This window comes from Fistularia commersonii, chromosome 23 (genome assembly GCF_037954325.1).
Source record: "Fistularia commersonii isolate RoL2024-O1a breed Wild chromosome 23, RoL_Fcom_v1.0, whole genome shotgun sequence".
NCBI classification, from domain to species: Eukaryota; Metazoa; Chordata; class Actinopteri; order Syngnathiformes; family Fistulariidae; genus Fistularia; species Fistularia commersonii.
The window spans coordinates 8,352,771-8,371,392 of NC_141306.1; the positions used below are offsets into that span (position 1 = coordinate 8,352,771).

The 18,622-nt window shown below is 39.7% G+C and overlaps 2 protein-coding genes across 5 annotated transcripts; both read left to right on the forward strand.

Annotated features, from left to right (window-relative positions):
* The first annotated feature begins 591 nt into the window (after positions 1-591).
* LOC147220938 (SWI/SNF-related matrix-associated actin-dependent regulator of chromatin subfamily E member 1-like) lies at positions 592-14,160 on the forward strand. 4 transcript variants are annotated; one of them, XM_086170322.1, is made up of 11 exons: positions 592-646; positions 1,177-1,231; positions 1,784-1,827; positions 2,457-2,555; positions 5,019-5,111; positions 5,549-5,680; positions 6,016-6,187; positions 6,297-6,469; positions 11,336-11,437; positions 11,592-11,856; positions 12,304-14,160. In XM_086170322.1, exons 2-11 carry the CDS (start codon positions 1,225-1,227, stop codon positions 12,666-12,668), a joined length of 1,452 nt encoding a protein of 483 aa, XP_086026448.1. In that variant the 5' UTR covers positions 592-646; positions 1,177-1,224; the 3' UTR covers positions 12,669-14,160. The 4 variants fall into 4 exon arrangements, with proteins under 4 accessions (XP_086026448.1, XP_086026449.1, XP_086026450.1 ...); XM_086170323.1 differs by having other exon boundaries at positions 5,019-5,099; XM_086170324.1 differs by lacking the exon at positions 2,457-2,555.
* A 1,249-nt stretch (positions 14,161-15,409) lies between these two features.
* Positions 15,410-18,336, forward strand: rpl23 (ribosomal protein L23). The gene is made up of 5 exons (XM_086171117.1): positions 15,410-15,453; positions 16,401-16,484; positions 17,168-17,296; positions 17,625-17,738; positions 18,211-18,336. The coding sequence occupies exons 1-5, from the start codon at positions 15,441-15,443 to the stop codon at positions 18,291-18,293; spliced, it is 423 nt and encodes a 140-aa protein (XP_086027243.1). The 5' UTR covers positions 15,410-15,440; the 3' UTR covers positions 18,294-18,336.
* Positions 18,337-18,622: the final 286 nt, after the last annotated feature.

Here is an 18,622-nt window from a genome sequence, read left to right on the forward strand (position 1 = left end):
GACTGGAACTTGATGAAGTTGTTGCATCTTCTTTTAAATGGCAAATGATTTGCTGCACTGTATCAGCAGAAATTTACCAATAAACTCTCCATTAAGTTGTCCTGACAACGATATCATTGGAACAAACAAATGACCTTGTGAACAAGCGGGAAGGAAGTGAAGCAACTAAGGGAGAGCTTGTGCTTGTTCACATTGCATTGCCTGTCAGGTCTCTACATTACTGTATATTATATATATTTTTTTTTTTTTATCAGAAAATGCAGGCAAGAAGGCAAACTTTGCAGAAAAACTACAGTTAAATTATCTCTTTCTTACAAATCAATCAAATTTGATGTCTCTTGTCACAAAGGATAGTTAAAATAATTGTGTTGAATATACATTGTTTTACTATAATTATTCATTACATTTGCTTTAATTAAGAAACGAATATTGAGCTGGTAGATGATGTCCTACAGACAATTGATAGACCGTTTGTTTATGTAGGTTTTTTTTTATTTCTTGTTTTTCTGTGAAAAAAATGTGCTTTTAGTTCTAAAAGTGAATTATCGCGATGGTTTCCGTTGACGGTGGCCATTGCCACTCACGACACTTCCGGATTATGAGTTGAGGCGGAACAAGCGGGCAACGAGAAGGAACAAAGGACCGAGTATGTTTATCTTGTCTCTCGTTGAAATACTTGAAGTTATGGCGTTTCGAGTTCTCCAACTTCATAGTATCAGTAATATGAAGTATTTAATCCGGTTACTTGGGCAGTAATCGTGAATTTACTCATGCGCTTAGGATTTGTTTTGAGTTTATATATTAGCCTAGCTCTAACAGCTAGCTTGTTTTAATGAAACGCTACGGCTAATTTGCGTTAGCATGTGGCGCCCACAAACAAATTCATTCGCATTGGTGTGCCAGAGAGCGTATTTTTTCCAGAATAGTGGTCCTGAATGTCTGTCACGGTTGTTTTTGATAATGACATTTCATTGCGCTAAATGTCCTCGTTGTGGTTAGCGCCTCTCGCCATGTATGAGGCCCGGCATTCAGCCATGTTGTCATTGATAACCGACCACTCTCTTTGTTAATTTAACTGTAGTATTCCTCATGCAAAGTATTTGGTCTGTGTGTAAGGTATATTAGCCGAGCTGATCTTTGCACGTTTCGTGCATTTCTTGCATCTTGTTTATGCAGAATGGAACTGGCCTGAATTCTTAATCCGAACAGTTATCTGCAGTCACCATGTCAAGTAAGTACACATGTGTTTTATCATTGTCATGGTATCAGTGTTATGGGTGTCAATATTAGTATACTATATTTGCCTTGATACAGATTTTTCAATCTTGAATGGTAGAAAGGCTTAAGTTAGCTCCAAACTGTTTAGCTCCTGTTAGCTCCTAACTGCTAACTCCTTCATATTTCACTGTATTTCTTATTCTTCCTCCTTTCTACTATTATCTATTACAGTTATGTTTTTTAGTTGAAACCCTGGCACAACAATTTCCTTCAGGATAAATAAAGTTGTTATCTCATCTCATCTAACCACTAATTATCAAAAAACATTTATTATGCAAATAATTTCTCTTCACCAGCCACCAAAATTGACCATATCGCTGCTTGAGTAGCATATAACTAATCTCAAACTAATAATAGTTTCAGATTTTATATAATATGACTCATATTTCAGGGTAGAATCCTAAGTAACATAGGTGGGGCTTGCTAGAGCGATACTGTTCTACTGTCAACTTTTATGTCGTAATCTGTCGCTCACACCCTTGATGTTCTTAATTGTTCTTCACAGAACGGCCATCATATGCCCCTCCTCCACCTCCTGCCCCAACCACAGTAAGTGTCGCCAAGTGTCCAGTCTTGGCATTAACTATTTTGTGGCCCGAAGTAGTCATTTTAACTCTGCAAACAATTCTCTTACTGCTCTACTCGCTCTTCCTCTAAACTTAGAAGTGTTCATTGAGTTTCTGTCCAAACATGAATCTTCTAACCTGTTTTTTCCCAGTCATATCGTTATCTGAAGATTTTGTGCAGATGGGATGCTTTCTCCTTGTGGGGGTTTTAAATGACTGTGTATCTACTTTTCTCTAAAGTTGATGCAGCTCATCTCATTTTTATAGCCACACAGTAATATACCTGCAATACTGTCTGTTTTACAGTCTTTCACTTGACTGAGCCAAATAGAGTAGCATTGAGAGAACGTGATGCGGGGTCGAGCGTTATTAACGTGCAACATAATTTAAACTCAACATCCTAACATATAGAAACATTAACATGGTCTGCTCTCATTTTAAATGCCAGCCTGCCCTTTTTCCCCGCATGATGTTGTCATGAGAGTCAAACATGCAGAATCTACATATATTTTTATGTTCTTCCCCTTTTCACTTATTTATGTTTATCCCTTTTCCTCCTCTTGTTTGTAATCCATTTCTCATTCGTGTTTTGTCTCATTTGTCTTCCATCAGCAAATGCCTTCCACCCCAGGGTTTGTGGGCTACAACCCTTACAGCCATCTGGCCTACAACAACCTCCGACTGGGAGGGAGCTCCGGAGGCTCCAGCAGGGTAATGAAATAATTTAGGTCTTTAAAAGACATGAAATACGGGGTAGATGATGGGCATTGAGAAGAAATTTCAACACTAAAATGGTGTAAAGTCAAGGGGGCGTAGAGGTAGCATTTAACACAGAATGACCAATATGATGCGTAGTAAGTTTACTTGTTTGTTTTTTTTTATGCTTGATTGGTACAAGTCAATTTTTTTTCTTAAGAAGTCAACAGAGACTGAAAATCTAAGTAATTGTGTTTAAAAAAACAAAATGGGTGAAGTTATTGTGTCTGCCTATTTTAGTAAGGTCATTCCCTTATCTCCTTACCTCACACTGATGTTGGATTAATGGGGCTTTTCAGGAACAGTTAACTGTTGCTGACAGACATATTGAGATAGCCTCTGGTAGAGTCTGGAATCAATCCAGTAATGTTCAAATCTGTAGACCATGCTGGTCTGTAAAACACCAGTTAAGTGAGAAATAATGTAACTCGACAATTATTGAAACACTTGAACTGAGTGCTGTTTGGAGATACTGCTCACTTTGCTTCATAGATTTCTTTGTTCAGTTCTCAGTTCAGAAAAAGACATTTGCCTTGAGCCTTCAGCTCTGCCTATTTATTTTACTGGGTCATTTTCAGATTTAGTTTCTTTTGGAAAATTGCAACATTACTAAAGCACAAACCACTATGCTCTATGAAATGATAACTGAATGAATTTTTCAATATATTGCTTTAATAGCCCATAAATGGTGACATTTTAAAGATAACTCAATGTGCATTTTTGACAATAAAAGGTAGTAAAGCGGATTGGAAACAAATCAGAATACCTGCATCAGTGACTCTATCAGATTTTATTGCATTTTTCATACAAAAACCATCACAGTGTTTTACAGGGTAAAGCACATTACAGCAGTAAGCTTTCATCGTCAGCCCAACCCATCACCACCCCTTTCATCCCATCCACACACAAATATATGGCAATAATCCAATGTAATTAAAACATGATTCGAACAAATGCTTTTACAAGTGAGGAAACTCAAGAAGCATGATATATCTTGTAAAGTTGTGTATGAATCTAATATATTAAAATCAAGATGTACTCAGGACCTTTGTGCTTTAACCGGTGTAAAAACAAGCCCACCATTGTAATGTTATTTCTCTGTTTCTGAACAACAGTGCAGTGATTACAACGTTTTTTTACGTGCATGCCACAAGACTTTTAAAATAACATGGCGGAAGAGAGCAGATGATCACTGTTATCAGCATGTAGCAATTAGTACGAACGTCGGAGCGGGGTGGGAAACCATGGCCCCCCTGCCTCTGACAGAACAGTTGGGAAATTTCAATTTGCTCCTTCTGTGCCACAGATCCATTTAATGCACATTATCCTGCTTTTCGCGTACTTAACACATCCTGTGGCAACGATATTAAACCAATGTGCGCCAGTACACCTGGCAGCAGAATTGCTTGAACGTAACAAAAATCCAAGTGAAGTGAAGTGAAGGGGCGCTGTATGGTCATGGCAATGATAACCTGCCTACACACATCTACTGTGCTTGTAATATAGCAGGTTAAACATCTTTTCCAATATTAATGAAAAGTCTCATCAAAGAATGATTTCCTCCGTATGTATAAATTTATATGACCAAGTTTAAGAATATACTTGGTGGTCCTCCTGAGTCCAACAGTTCATGCCGTGAGCTGTAAAATGAAATTATTTCTGATTTAGTGAGGCATATAATGAGACTTTTAGATTCTGAAGCTGGGTTTGTGTAGTTTTTTTTTTTAAATGGTCCTGGAAAAAAAAATTGCTAGATAAGTAGGGGTGCAATATAATCATCAACATGATCGTGACCAGCCAACTGCTTTTCTGATGGTCGGATTGTATTAGTGGCAGCTTGCATTTTAGTAGATGTCTGAAGGTGCATTTTTAGCTTGTAGCCAGGTTAACATCAGTGAGGCATAGGTGAGTATTCCAGTATTTTAAGAGGGTGCAGGTGGTCTTTAAGTCGGGTGTTTTTACCTTCCATAAGCAACACATATGTGGCATGTATTCAACTATAATATCTTGGAAAACACTGGCTGCTTTTTTTTTTCTGGCTACTTTTCCAGATGAGGCTGGTCAGTGTCCAAGCAAAGTGTCAAGCTGGCCACTCTGCGTTCTGGTCTTCTTTGTTGTGGTTGCTTGTGGTCTTGGTATTGTTCTCCTTCTTGAACTTCTGTGTCCATTTTTTTATTTTCAACTGCTAAATTTTGACCTCCTTCAGCACTGTCGTAAAACCATTCACTCCAGGATCCCTTGACTGTCCATTGCCACATCTTCATACTCACTCATTCTTTTGCCTCACCATCATGAACACGATCAGCTGATGTTGTGTTGGTGGCTATTTTGTTTGTCTTTCTCCAAACCCCTAGTCTTTATTATAATTTCATCAAATATCTTCTCCCTGGTAACATTTCTCCTCTGTCTCTTCCACAGAACTCCTCAGGCATTACTGTCCCAAAGCCGCCTAAACCTCCAGACAAGCCACTGATGCCTTACATGCGTTACAGCCGGAAGGTAAGCAGGAAGGTAAGACACCCATCCACGGTGTCTGCTTTTACTGCTTGTCCTCCTATCTCCTGAAAGTATGCAGGGGTTTGAGGGTTGGAATCAGCCAAGCCATGACGCCTTCACAAGCTCCCGATCCACCTACTGCAGACCCTGCGGTCTGTTCTCCATTCATGTTTTTCCGTAATAAACAATAAAAATTACCCTTGCTCGTAATTCGAGCCTAATCTACCGCTGCTTCCGAAGCCTCACTCCTGCTGTTTTCTTACCCATTACTGTAGTTTATTGAGCGGAACTATATACTTTAAATATCTACTTTAACACATTTACATTTCTTTCCCCCCAGTCCTGTGCCAAACTTTGATTATTTTGGGATTGTAGTTCTGAGACTTTGGTATAGCGAGCTGCAGTTGTGCTGCAATGAACATATGGCTCCCTTGTATGTATTCACATGCAAGGTATGGGACCAAGTGAAGGCGTCCAACCCAGACCTCAAATTGTGGGAGATTGGAAAGATCATTGGAGGCATGTGGAGGGACCTTACAGACGAGGAGAAACAGGACTACCTGAACGAATATGAAGCTGAAAAGGTGAGGAGTCCAAATATCTAGGTTTTCGCTATAAGTATTCGACACACTGGGCTGTCATATAGAATACTTCTGATTTCGTTTTACATAAAGTACTTACTTCATCTGCTCACGTAAGCCATAATATTTCTTGAACATGTGACCCACAGACCTACACATAGAAGGTTTATGTGAGTTCTATGTTCTGATAATTGTCCTATGACACCAATAAAATTCCATTTAACAGTAACTTTGGAAAAACATACAGTCTGCAAACTACTACGAGATTCATTTGATCTAACATACACTAATGTGCAGCCTAATCATCTGCGATCCCTCCTTCTTCCTTTGTTTTCTAGATTGAGTACAATGACTCTTTGAAAGCATACCACAACTCACCAGCCTACCTGGCTTATGTCAACGCCAAGAATCGAGCCGAAGCTGCCATGGAAGAGGAGAGTAGACAGCGGCAGAGTCGTATGGATAAAGGGGAACCATACATGAGCATTCAGCCAGCTGAAGATCCTGATGGTATATTTTAATTGTGTTTTTTTTTTAATTACAAATGCTTGAAGTTAACACATTTTTAAAAGGATGAAAAAAAATTGACAGTAACTTATCCCCCTCCCCTTCTGCCTAGACTATGATGACGGTTTTTCAGTAAAGCACACAGCTGCAGCCCGCTTTCAGAGGAACCACCGGCTCATCAGTGACATCCTCAGTGAGATCGTGGTGCCTGACGTGCGCTCCGTGGTTACCACCGCTCGTATGCAGGTCCTTAAGAGGCAGGTCCAGTCTCTTATGGTGCACCAGGTAGGGCAACTGCACCTTCAACACAAGAGACACAGTAATACTCGATGTTAGAATTTTTTGCATTTTAAGGATTTTTAATGTGTTTAACATAGACTTTTTGCTAACCAAGTTTAAGATATATTACAGTTGGTTGATTATTCGTTCAGCAACCATTTTTCTAACTTCCTTTAATGCAAGTTGGGGGAGATAGTTGCTATTGCTGTTATTTTAGACAAGCGCTAATAAAATTACTATTGCATAATATACAAACTTAAAGTGACACAGATCTTTTTTGAGTAAAAGACCTTTCCGACTACCATTATGCCCCTTAACTGCCAACTGGTCCTTTGAGAAAAAGCAGTGAAAAATCTCAAGCCAGTTATCTTGAACCTTAATTAAGTTTCCTTTACAAGTTCCTGGAATATAATGTTCTACAGTGCTAATGGAAATCAAATTGTGTTTAGTCGTTCCTGTTTTTTTATTGGAGATATGCTGGATATCCTTGTTTATTGCTGGCTTTCACTCTGGGTTTGCTCAGTGCTTGATATTACAGAGGTCCGGCACTTGTTTCTCACTGTGGATTGACAGCAGATAGTAGTGTTTCAAAAAATGAAAAAGTTCTTGCTGATGTTTGACAGTATGCGTCCACTCCACAGTTTGCAGTACATTTCCAGATACACATCTAATAACTGAATGCAGCTCATATTGATTATATTATTCATGCTGTGTTCAGTCAAATGCTGCCATACCTACAACTGTTAATGGCTCAAAGCAAGGCTACCCTGATAGCATAAGCAGTGAGACCGAGCCAAAGCCAGCTTAATGGGAACACTTTGCAGTTTATACCTAAACTTGTCTGCCAGACACATTTTGACATGCTAAAAGTGACCCAAATCAAACAAGTAACATTTAAACAATACAAAAAAGTCTAAAAATAATCATTGTAATTTTATCAAAATCCCGATAAATCAATGTTCATTTGAAGTCATATTGCCCGCATGACAGGAGAGACGTAAGTGCTTAGATTTATCAGAACTACCAATGTTTAATACTTTAACCAGCCTTTGTACTGCTTTCTTTTATTTGTTTTTATTTTTAGCTGAGCTTCATTTTCGGGGATGCAGAGCACTTTCATCCTGTATTACTATAACACTGACCTTTCAAAATAGAATAGATTTATTTTATCGCTTAATCATAGCTAGCCAAGAGACGAGCTGCAGGTGAATCATGTTTCTGATCTTATTTGAGCGCCAAAAGTCATAGCTCTAATTTTCCTTTATTGTTAATTGGAATCCTGTCTATTAATATGCTGTTAACTAAGAAATATTTGTATTTTTAATATGTCGTCAGGCCTGGGGCTGGAAAATTCCAGATGCTCGGTATTGTAATGATTTGGGACTTTCAATATCTTACTTTGTGTATTCTAGCCATTGTAATAGTCAGGAATGTTTGAAACATGTTGTTGTTTTGCTGGTCATTGACAGTGTGTCTTTACTTTTTGTTTGTTCTTTTCGGTTTTTGTGGACAGTAAAGCCTCCATTTTCAAGAGGTAGATTGGTTTTCTCTTTGTCCTCATGTTACTTTTGCTGCGGCCTTTCAGTCATCATTTACAGTTTGGTCCATAAGTATCTGGACAGGGTTTTTTTTGGTATAGACCAACACAATTCCTCTGACAAAAAGAAAAAAAAGATATGAATTAAAAATGTTGATTATGCACATGAATTCATGGCTTTTTACCAAATGTTGCAAAAAACAGATAGGAACCAACCCCTCCACACACACACACACACACACACACACACACACACACACACACACACACACACACACACAATGATCCCATTCTAATAAAGTGTGATTAATGTACTGTCGATTGAATTGAGGATGACAAACCCCAAAAACCATCAACCAAGGGAGACCGAATTAATTGACAGTTGAAGTATCTAAAGGTAGTAGCTGTGGCTGACTAAAGAAATTAGGAAACAAAATATGATCTTTGATGTAAATTCTACTAATTATTTTGAGCCTTTGAAAATGATGTATCATTGATATTGACTAGATCTTCTGACTGCTAAATCCAGCATTTCTGTTTACAAAAAAACGTAATTTGGAGTGTGCACTTCTGTAAAGCTTTATTTTAATTCAGAAAATATTACAAAAATTCCATAACTGTCCAAATCCTCATGGATCTAACTGTATGGTTCAGTGTGGATACTGTGTTTAATGTCTGATACATCAAATCACTGCAATTGAGGTGTTTTTGTCTTCTTACATTTGGTCGCTTTTTCTCTAAACCTTTCTGCCTGTAAAAGGACAGAAAATTAGTCTAGCTGTTAAGAAATGGCCACAGGTGATTATATAAATCTCATCTTTGTTATATCAAAAGTGATCTTGGGCAGCAGTTCTTCAAAAATTGTGTTATTAGTATGGGCCGTGGCTGGGGTTTTGTCCGTTGGATCACAAACGGATACGATGGTTCAATACCGATTCACTACTTTACTTATTTACCTCCTGTTGAGTAGATGATGTTCAGCAGATGATACATTACAAAACTGTATAGAGTGACAACTACCCGGTGTTTGGTATAAAGTCCAAGATAAGAACATGGTAGAATACAGAAATTCCTTTTTGTTTCTCAGAACAAATAGGATAAGATTTCAATTTTACAATCTGTTACTTTCTGACATAACAGCCCATCTGTGGATATGCTTTGGATTTAGATTACAAGATGAACAGTCAGATGATATGGAGATGCCGGATGGTGTTTTCAATTTGAAATGCTTGCTGGACGTTTTTAGAGCCTGTAGATTTTAATGCAATCTCATATACTTTCCTTGGGGTAGCAAAGAACTCAGGTGACATTAACATGGTTATGAGTGAACATCATCAAATGAAAGGTGTTGTTTCTTTTACTCCGTGAGGTTTGCCTACAATTTTAAATGCCCTAAAGGCAACTGTCTGAGACCAGTGTATGTTTTGAACTGGGTTAGGCATTGTATATTTTGATGTTTGTTTTGCATACCTGTGATAACGTGAAATTGCCTTGCAGAGTTAGACATTATGGCCTGAGACAGGGCTGTGCGATGGCAGTTGTCAGTATCTGTGGCAGTCAGGCATAATAATAGTCAAATTAATTATTTCTGTTTTGTAATGTAGAAGTGTTCTTACACATTACTATACTCATTAGACTGGAATATAGCCGTTCCAAGTGATCTTAAGTGATCAAGGGAGTCTTTTTGGCTATACTTTTAATATTAGATTATAAGAATGTTCTTCTAAAACAATGTGATTGAAGGATCCAGACTTTTTCAAAATGTGTATATTATACAGATCAGTTTAAAGTGTGTGTGTGTGTGTGTGTGTGTGTGTGTGTGTGTGTGTGTGTGTGTGTGTGTGTGTGTGTGTGTGTGTGTGTGTGTGTGTGTGTGTGTGTGTGGCACGCGCCAATACCAGCTATGATTTATGAAAGCAACATATTTATTAATAGTCATGTATTTATCAATTGGTTTAAAAGATGTGCTCAGTAAATTGAAAATCTGTCGCATATTCTGTGGTTCAAACCCGCCTGTCCTTAGAGATTCCATAAATTATTGACTGGGCTCAGCACAGCACTGTAAATAACCTTCTATTAGGGGAAACTTAGGTGGAAACTTTCCAAATCTAAGTCAAGTTATGCTTTTTAAGTAGCTGCAACTGTGGTTATTCAAGGTCACCGCTGGCTTCCACTGGATCAGTCTGCTCTGAACTTCTACCTCACAGTCCTTTAATATCCTGCCTTGTAGTGCTATATCTCAAACAAATATAATACTTTCTGTCACTTTGTGTTTTCAACGTGGCAGAACCCTTGATTCTTGACCTACCTTAGTAGCATAGATGATCTGTCTTATTTTTAAACCATAACCTGACTGCTTGTTTTCTGTCTGGCTTTCCATTTTGCTGATCTTCTGTTTAAATAAGGCAGAGTCAGGTCACCGCAGGATATGATCTTAGCACTGTTCTGTAAAGATCAGGGTGTGGTTTACATTAAATGGAATCTGTGTGTTCCTCCAGTAGATATTTTTCTGAATATATTTTGTGTGGCTGTCTCTGGAATTAGCAAATTTTATTTTTGCTCCATTCATGAAATTCATGTTTTTCCCTGTTTTAAAGCTAACATCACAATCACCTCAGAATCTGTGAAGTTAATGTCTTGAAACCGCCGGTGCTTGTTTCGGCACAATTCTGTTTATATTATCCTACATTTACAAAAGAGTTGTAAAGACTGAAGTAGTTTAAGAAAAAGCGACCAAAAAAAAAACCAACATAAAGTTGCCTCAGTGGAATTGTTTTTTTTTTTTTATAACCGCAAAATTGCTTGGAGGCCTTGCCCCCACCATTCAGTCAGGACCATAAGTATGTGGACAATGACATAATTTTTGCCATGTTTTCACCTTTATGGAGGTTTTCAAATTGAAGGCGCAGGATGTGAGTGATAAATTTGTGTGATTCCAGGTGTTGAACAAGTATTTTGCATTAAGGTTAACGAATATGAGACCTTTTCTGAACCTATACTGTCATTTTCATTGATGTGTTAAGACATTTGACAGACAGAACCTTGAACAGCATTTTTCTTAATTTGAGCTAATAGCGTGGAATGTTGGCCTTTCGTCTCAAGAGTTGAGCTTGTGCTGAGTGGTTGTTTTTCTGAACTGTCGGTGAGGTCCAGAGGGTTAGAAATAGCACAAACAAGGAAATGACCAAAGGTTCTGTCATTGTCCATTCATGTACTCAACTGTTAATTCATTTCATTCATGGCCATTGTTTGAATGTTCAGATGTATAGAGTTCTTTTTGTTTACCGAAATGTATCAAAGGCCATCATAGATAACATTATTGGTATCTTTTTCAGAGAAAGCTGGAAGCAGAGCTTCTGCAGATTGAGGATCGCCACCAAGACAAGAAAAGGCGCTTCCTTGAGACCACTGACTCATTCAACACTGAGCTGAAACGGGTGGGTTTTTATTGAACATTGAGGGAGGGCGTGTCACTTCATATCGTGCTACTTCGCTGGATGTTGTTAATTGGCCTCCGAACTTATGTTTCAGGCTCAGCTTATACTGGAGTTATGCTGAAGCTTTTTCTGTAACAGTGATTTCTGTCACCAGCTGTGCAGCCAGAAAGTTGAGGTTGACATGGAGAAGCTAGCAGCAGAGATGGCAGCTGCTGAGGAGGCAGCGAGGCGGCGGGTGGAGGAGAGGGAGCGTGAAGCTGCCGAAGAGGCTGAGAAGGCTGCTCAGCAGGCCCAGCAGCAGCAGCAGCAGGAGACTGCCGGAAACAAAGTTACAGCACAGAGCAGCACTAATGCTGCAAGCACTGCTAATAATACATCAGGGACCAAGGAAGAGGACAAGGCCACACCCATGGAGACAGGTCGGGTCCATTAACCCTTTGAGAATTATAATCTTCAATAATCTTCAAAATTCAAACCACTGTTTATTTGATCCTATGTATAACAGAAGTTCTTTGCGACATGATAATTTGAATCCTCGTTAGATACCTTAACAAATCAGTCATCGAAACAAATTTTTGTTGTGAATGTTAGTGTTGTTTTTCCTGTTTCGATAAAGAATATTCTCATTGTTTATAAGGGATGTGGGACAGCCATTAGTGCACGTTAATCAAATGGACCATAGTGTTAATATTTGAATGTCACAATCATTTGCCCACGGGAATGAGGGGAAGACAATAATGCAAAGCAAGATTTAATATTCTCAATCGCAGATTTGAGTATTTTTTAATAAACATTTTCATTTAAAATAAACGCAAACACTTTGTTGTTTAAATGAAGAACTCTCGTCTGTCCACCTTTTTCCCCAGATGAGGCAAAACCTGCTGAGACCCAGCCAGCTCCACCTCCAACATCTGATTCCTCTACCTCTGCCTCTGATAAAACAACCCCACAACCAGAACCTCCCAGAGAGAGCACGGCTCTTAGCAGCAACGCCCCTGGTGATGACAGCAGCAACAGCAGCAGTAGCAGCACAAGCAGCAGCAGCAGCAGCAGCAACAACAGTGTGCCTCTTCCTCCCTCAGAAAGCAACCAGACAGCAATAGCAGCTGCCCCGGAGCCCCCGTCAGCCCAAGAAGACAACGCTAACGTAGCAGCGCCACCTCCTCCTGCTTCAGAAGAAGCAGCGCCACCACTCCGGCCCCCAAGCCAGAGCAGCCAGCAGTATATGTAATGACCAATCGGGTTCAGGGTCAGGAGGCTTCTCTGTGCTGTAGTTTCATCTTCCTCTGTATGAAGTTGCAGCATTGTAGCTGAGCTGCCTCTTTGCAAAAGGGGTTATACAGTCGCTGTCATAGTTCTCGGTGGCCAGAGGTGCTTACTGAGGTTCTGTTAGTAAGGTAACTATTGCGTTGAAACATTTTCCACGCAAGAGCGATTCAACATAAGCTTTCACCTAGACCCACCAGTGTGTTGTGAGTCAATTTGCTTACGTTTCCCTTGTATTCAGCATGCAAAGTCTAGTCTAGGTCTCTTCAGAGAGTGCAGGATTGACCCTGACTGAGTGCTCCACCTACTGTACAAACCACTTCTATAGTCAAATCAGTTAATGTTTTTAAGGGACAGTTCCAGTCCCTGCTGGATAAAAAAAAAGAAAGGGGTTCTTCACAGAATTCTTCTTCTTCTAAGTTTGGTACAATTCTTGAAACATTTTGAACACAATGAGCTGCTGTATTGCTAATCCTGTAGTCAGAAAGTATCTCCCAATAGTCAGCTGCCATAGTGTTCACGTTTGAGAGCTCCTGACCTTATTCCAGAAAATAAGATGGTGGCCACACTCTGTTTCTAACAGAACTAATGTTGCTCATAATCAGGACACTGGGCGGTTTTCAACTACTGCTACTGTTGGATGTTTTTACCTGTATATTCCTTGTTGTTGATGTCAGCGCTCAAGATTTTTTGGGGATGATAATGTAAATGCGATATACAGGCGGCCTGACTCGTACTCTGGAGTGAGTATGATTTCTGAAAGGCTTGTGTACGTTATAGTGGTGAAGTGCACTGAAGGACCTGTTCCCCTTCAAACCTTGTAGTTTGTGCTTTTAGAGATAGATTATAAACATTTTAGATCGATCAATAAGAAATAATGAATAACCTTTGCAATAAGCCGTCAACTTCATATGACTTGCATTGACTAGAAGAATGGATGTATAGAAAATGTCATCAAACCACTCAGAAGACAACAACTCAAGAACACGAAGTTTTATTTGACATATTTTCAATTTCAACCGCATATTTGGTTTTCATACAGTTTAATTCTACCCTCATTTGGATGTTACCTCAGTCCCATTATATTCAAAGGACTGTTTTTACTTGGACTGTTGTTAGTAATACTCCTGTTTTTTAAAAAAAAACAATTTCTTTTGTACCTTCTAAAATAGCTGTCAATGGTAACAGGATATCTCAGAATACGCATACTTGTAAAAGTGTTTCTGCTGCTCAAGCAGTGCTCCCTTTACATTCCCTCTGGTTTTGTATGAAGTTGAATAAAGTCTGGAATTAATTCTAAAAAATGTTTTGTTTGGGGGAAAAAAGCTGACTAGTGGGTTACTGAAGAAGACCAAGCATGAAGGTATCTTCAGACCAGGGATATTCAACTATGAATCAGATTTATCAGCCTGTAAATGTCTTTAATTTGGGACTCCTATTAAACTTGAGTAAAGTGTGCAGTTTCTTGTGGTCAGTGGGGATGAAGGGAGTGTAATACCCTGAAGTGAATATTCACAGATTTTCAGACTTGGACTTTATTAAAAGTCAGTTTGTGAAACAATCTAACAAGGAGCAGTAGGATTTGCATCTTGTCACGGATGATCTGGCTCAAGGATCATAGGGAGAGAAATCCGTAGGCTCCGGAGCTTGACACGCATGCTTAAAATATCTGCGTGAAAACAGTCTCAACCTAAGATGATGAGAAACAAAAGCCTTAGGTGAAGAAAATTTAAATTAAGCAATATACACAGCGAATAATTATGAAGCAAACCATTTCAACATGACTAGGATTATACTTTCGGAAAGTGAGTAAATCTTTGGAACATCCTTTTCCCTTGCTGGAAATGACATCTAGTGGCGAGTATAAATCTGCTGGTTTCCCAGGAGAGGCTAAATGGACTGCATTTCATCATGCAAAGGCTCTTTGGCTGATGGCAGTGACACAAAGATGAGCGGATTCTAAGACCGACAGAAATAGATATTGAGTTTGAAAATGTTTATCGTTTAAGTAGAGCTGCAAATTACTGTTTAAAACCAGCCTGAATAAGCAGTCTGTTCACCTGCAGGTTTTACTCAACCACCTGTTCATTGGATGCTCAAACGAATTGAGAGTGGACTGAGCAACTCTTTAAGTCTGCATTCTATTCACAACATAAACAGACAGGTGTTAACGCAGTCGGTTGCTATATTTTCACAAGCAGAACTGCTTATGCCGGGCCTGTTTTGTCCGTTTAACCCTCTCAGGCTCAAATTAAGTTGTAGTTGCAGGAAAAATCTGATATTTGGCTGTCGCAAATCTGCAACATCTGCCTGGAGAAGGTTAATGTTGAGTGAGTGATTGGCCATTTATTAAGAGATGGGAAAAGACAGTAGAAAATCATTTAAGGAAAAGCATTGTGGACAGGTTTAAGGCGAATAACTTTAACAAGACTTAACAATTATCATTACAACACTCAGATTTTTTTTTAAATTTGTCTAATCATCCCGCTATAAAGCATTCTCCTGGGCTACATCGGCTCCATATAAATAAAGGTCGGGTTCTTAAAGAATTCTAAAATTATTATTAATGTTCGTAAAACTATATAAAATAAGTCAGTATCAACGGCTATTGAGCGCAAATTGAATCTGGTAGACCTGAGCGCAGGACGTGTCCCTCCACCCCCTGACCCGGAAGTAATTTCTTCACCTTTATATCACATAGTTCCTCCTTCCGCCTTCCTCTTTCCCCGCTGCAGCGATGTCTAAGAGAGGTGGGTAAAAGCCGACATCCAAACGTCCATCCACTGCAATCCTCTGCTCTCTGCGACGTGTTGATCTCACCGGCTGCTCTGTCGTGTTCGGCAGTGGGAAACCATACTCTTAAACGCATTAGTCCTCTTTTTCGACGATGATTACCCATTTTTTGATGAGTGTTGGGAAGCTAGTCGTTGGACTCCATGATGCATCGTTAGCACGAGCCCCGTGCTAGCTGGGTAGCAGGCGCGTAATGATTTCGACTTATTTTGTGAATTTTACTCTATGCGCCTTTATCGGAGGACTTCTTCCTCTGTATCGTAACATCAAACTAATTCTAAAACACACCAAACGGAATCGTGGATTTTAAGTTATGAACGTGCCACCCAAGGTAGCTATTCGAAAGTTTTTGGTTGCTCTCCGTATCACCTAGCTAATATCTCACCGTCTTTTTTTTCCAGTGATTCTCCTGACTGACGTACCTTTTCGACTTAAAATGTCCTGAAACAAGTGCTTTGGCTTTTGTCAATGCAGCTTTTCTTATCCGAGTTGAATGCTGCCCAGTCGACGGTTCGAGTCTCCGCTGACTCAATGGTTAGCATCCAGTACTAGTAGCATGGTCTAGCTAGTCAAAGCTCAAAATCGCGATTGGATTCAATGTTCGCGGAAAGGTTGAGTAAAATGTTCATACCATGGGGGTTGTTGTAGTCCTGCAGACTACCTCAATGTAGCGTAAGAGTGTTAATTGACCTGTCTGAGGTACTATACAACTTTTTCAAAAACTACGTATATTTAACCTAATTGAAATCAATAGCTCGATCAATTATATGAACATGGTGCAGTTATAGTGATTGGAAGGCCTGACAAGGCATTAACGCCATCTGATTCTTAGTCTGTGGTTACACTCACATCTCTGAAATGTTGTGAAATTCTCACCTAATTCCGAATATGTTTGTTTTCACAGGACGTGGTGGCTCCTCTGGAGCTAAGTTCCGCATCTCACTGGGTTTGCCAGTGGGAGCAGTCATCAACTGTGCGGACAACACCGGTATGAATGAATTTAGTGTTATGTTATGATATTTCAGCCTTGTAACATCTAGTTATAATAGTAAGTGACCTTCATGTTAAAGTGTAGTGTTTCACTTTGAATTAGTAGGTTGTTTCAGGTTAGTATTCAAAAAAAAACTCCAGCTACAGCTGATAGACAAATTTGAAATAGTTAGTTTGACTCAAACAGGAATTAAAATTCTAGTCACACATTTGAAAGAAATCACTTTCCCCAGGCTTGTGGTGAAAACCACTTCAGGGCCGGGGCGCCCTAAGTGTCTTAAGGTTTTTAAATGCCAGTGTTCCATTTTCTCTCGAGCAGTCAGCACAACTGCTATAACCACTGCCACAAATGGTCTGGGTAATCTTAACCCCTAGAAAATAGACATAGGTCTTATGATATTCTCGATGTTCACAATTTGGATGCCGCTACCCTGTTGCCCCCAATTAACCTTGGGGACAAGCAAAGTTGATCTTATTCTCATAGGTCCAGAAAACATCACATTTGTAAATCCCTGTAAAGCCACTAAAAGATGCAATTTCACAAATCTTGCACTGTAAGCTTAAGTCAAATTATTCACTGAACCCCCCATACACTTGAAGGAAATCCCAGCAAGGCTTGTGACAGGTCGTGTATAAAGTAATAGTGTTCTATGCTGGCTGACACCTGCAATTTCTGTTCAGGTGCCAAGAATCTGTACATTATCTCTGTCAAGGGCATCAAGGGGCGTCTGAACCGTCTGCCCTCAGCAGGCGTGGGTGACATGGTGATGGCCACAGTCAAGAAAGGCAAGCCAGAGTTAAGGAAGAAGGGTGAGTTTGAATATGCCAGTTGACAATTTTGTATGGCCACAAACTGGCAACTGACAAGTTATCTCTTATTATGCTCATCTCATTTGTGCATGTGGGAATGTGGGTTTTTCCCTGTTAAGTATCCAGCGGATGCTGAGCCACTGACACATGATTCTGCATAAACAATGTTTCAAAGGCAGTTTTAAATATACAAGGAAGGAAGGTGTTCAGTCAGTTATATTGCTTTTATTTAAAGAGTGATGTCTAGAAATGGTCTTAATCTCCTAGATTCATTAAAGTATGGGCTGTGTTTTGTGCGTCAGTGAAACAGACACTCCTCTGTCCACAGTGCATCCTGCTGTGGTGATACGGCAGCGGAAGTCGTACCGGCGAAAAGATGGCGTGTTTCTCTACTTTGAAGACAATGCAGGTGTAATAGTAAACAACAAAGGAGAAATGAAAGGTGGGTTTGAATGTAGTCTCAGCCTTGTCTGTTTAAATTATTTTGACTTGTGACTCCTTCGTAATTGGCAGTTTTTAGAAATTGTGCCAAGAATCAAAGTTGGACTGGAAGCTCGAGTAATGACATGGAAAAGTTGGTTGCCTCTGATTACTACTAGAACGTTTTCTGCCACAGTTGCCCTGAAAATTAGAACTCGCGCCAAAGTACAAATTCCCCTTCCAAAAGCACTTGCTTTGTCTGATCAGTGGCTCGGTGAGTTGTCGTAGAAGGGAATATTGAGCGCATCACTGTGGGTGAGATGCCAGTTCCTCTCTATGGATGAGTAATCTCAATCAGTTATGCGACAAAGCCATTATCTGTTAAGATTGATAGTCTTAAGAAAGGCCCTCTACCTTTTTCACAAACTAGCCATGAACTCAAGTCCCTCATGTCAAATGTAATCTGACCACAAGCACATCTCTTCTGTCTGCAGGTTCAGCAATCACAGGCCCAGTGGCTAAAGAATGTGCCGACCTGTGGCCCAGGATTGCCTCCAATGCTGGCAGCATAGCCTGAGCTGGACCCAACACTGCTTGTTTTCAATAAACTGTTAATCGTTTTGAACAGTTCACGTGTCTTCAGTTTCCGAACTATTGTATCCCATTTGACAGTAGGACTCTTGTTTGGTGCATGCGGTGGCTGTTGCGCAGGTGTCTGACTGTCTGGTCTTATTGCAGGAATAGGAGGTTTAAAGGGTAAAATGAATTTCTGATTAATTACCCACTATAGATCTTTGAGTTTTGCTTTGCCCTATGTATACCTCATCTCAGCTAGTTCTGCCCAAGATGTACTGTTGGCTGACCTGAATTTGATCCCTGTTCTTGTCGATAGTTAAAATTCTCCTG

Excerpts from the sequence above, each read along its gene's own strand:
- rpl23 (XM_086171117.1), top strand. Across the intron at positions 16,485-17,167 it reads CAACTGTGCGGACAACACCG|GTGCCAAGAATCTGTACATT; the intron begins GTATGAATGAAT and ends ATTTCTGTTCAG. Across the intron at positions 17,297-17,624 it reads GCCAGAGTTAAGGAAGAAGG|TGCATCCTGCTGTGGTGATA; the intron begins GTGAGTTTGAAT and ends CTCTGTCCACAG.
- LOC147220938 (XM_086170322.1), top strand. Across the intron at positions 1,828-2,456 it reads CACCTCCTGCCCCAACCACA|CAAATGCCTTCCACCCCAGG; the intron begins GTAAGTGTCGCC and ends GTCTTCCATCAG. Across the intron at positions 11,438-11,591 it reads TCAACACTGAGCTGAAACGG|CTGTGCAGCCAGAAAGTTGA; the intron begins GTGGGTTTTTAT and ends TTCTGTCACCAG.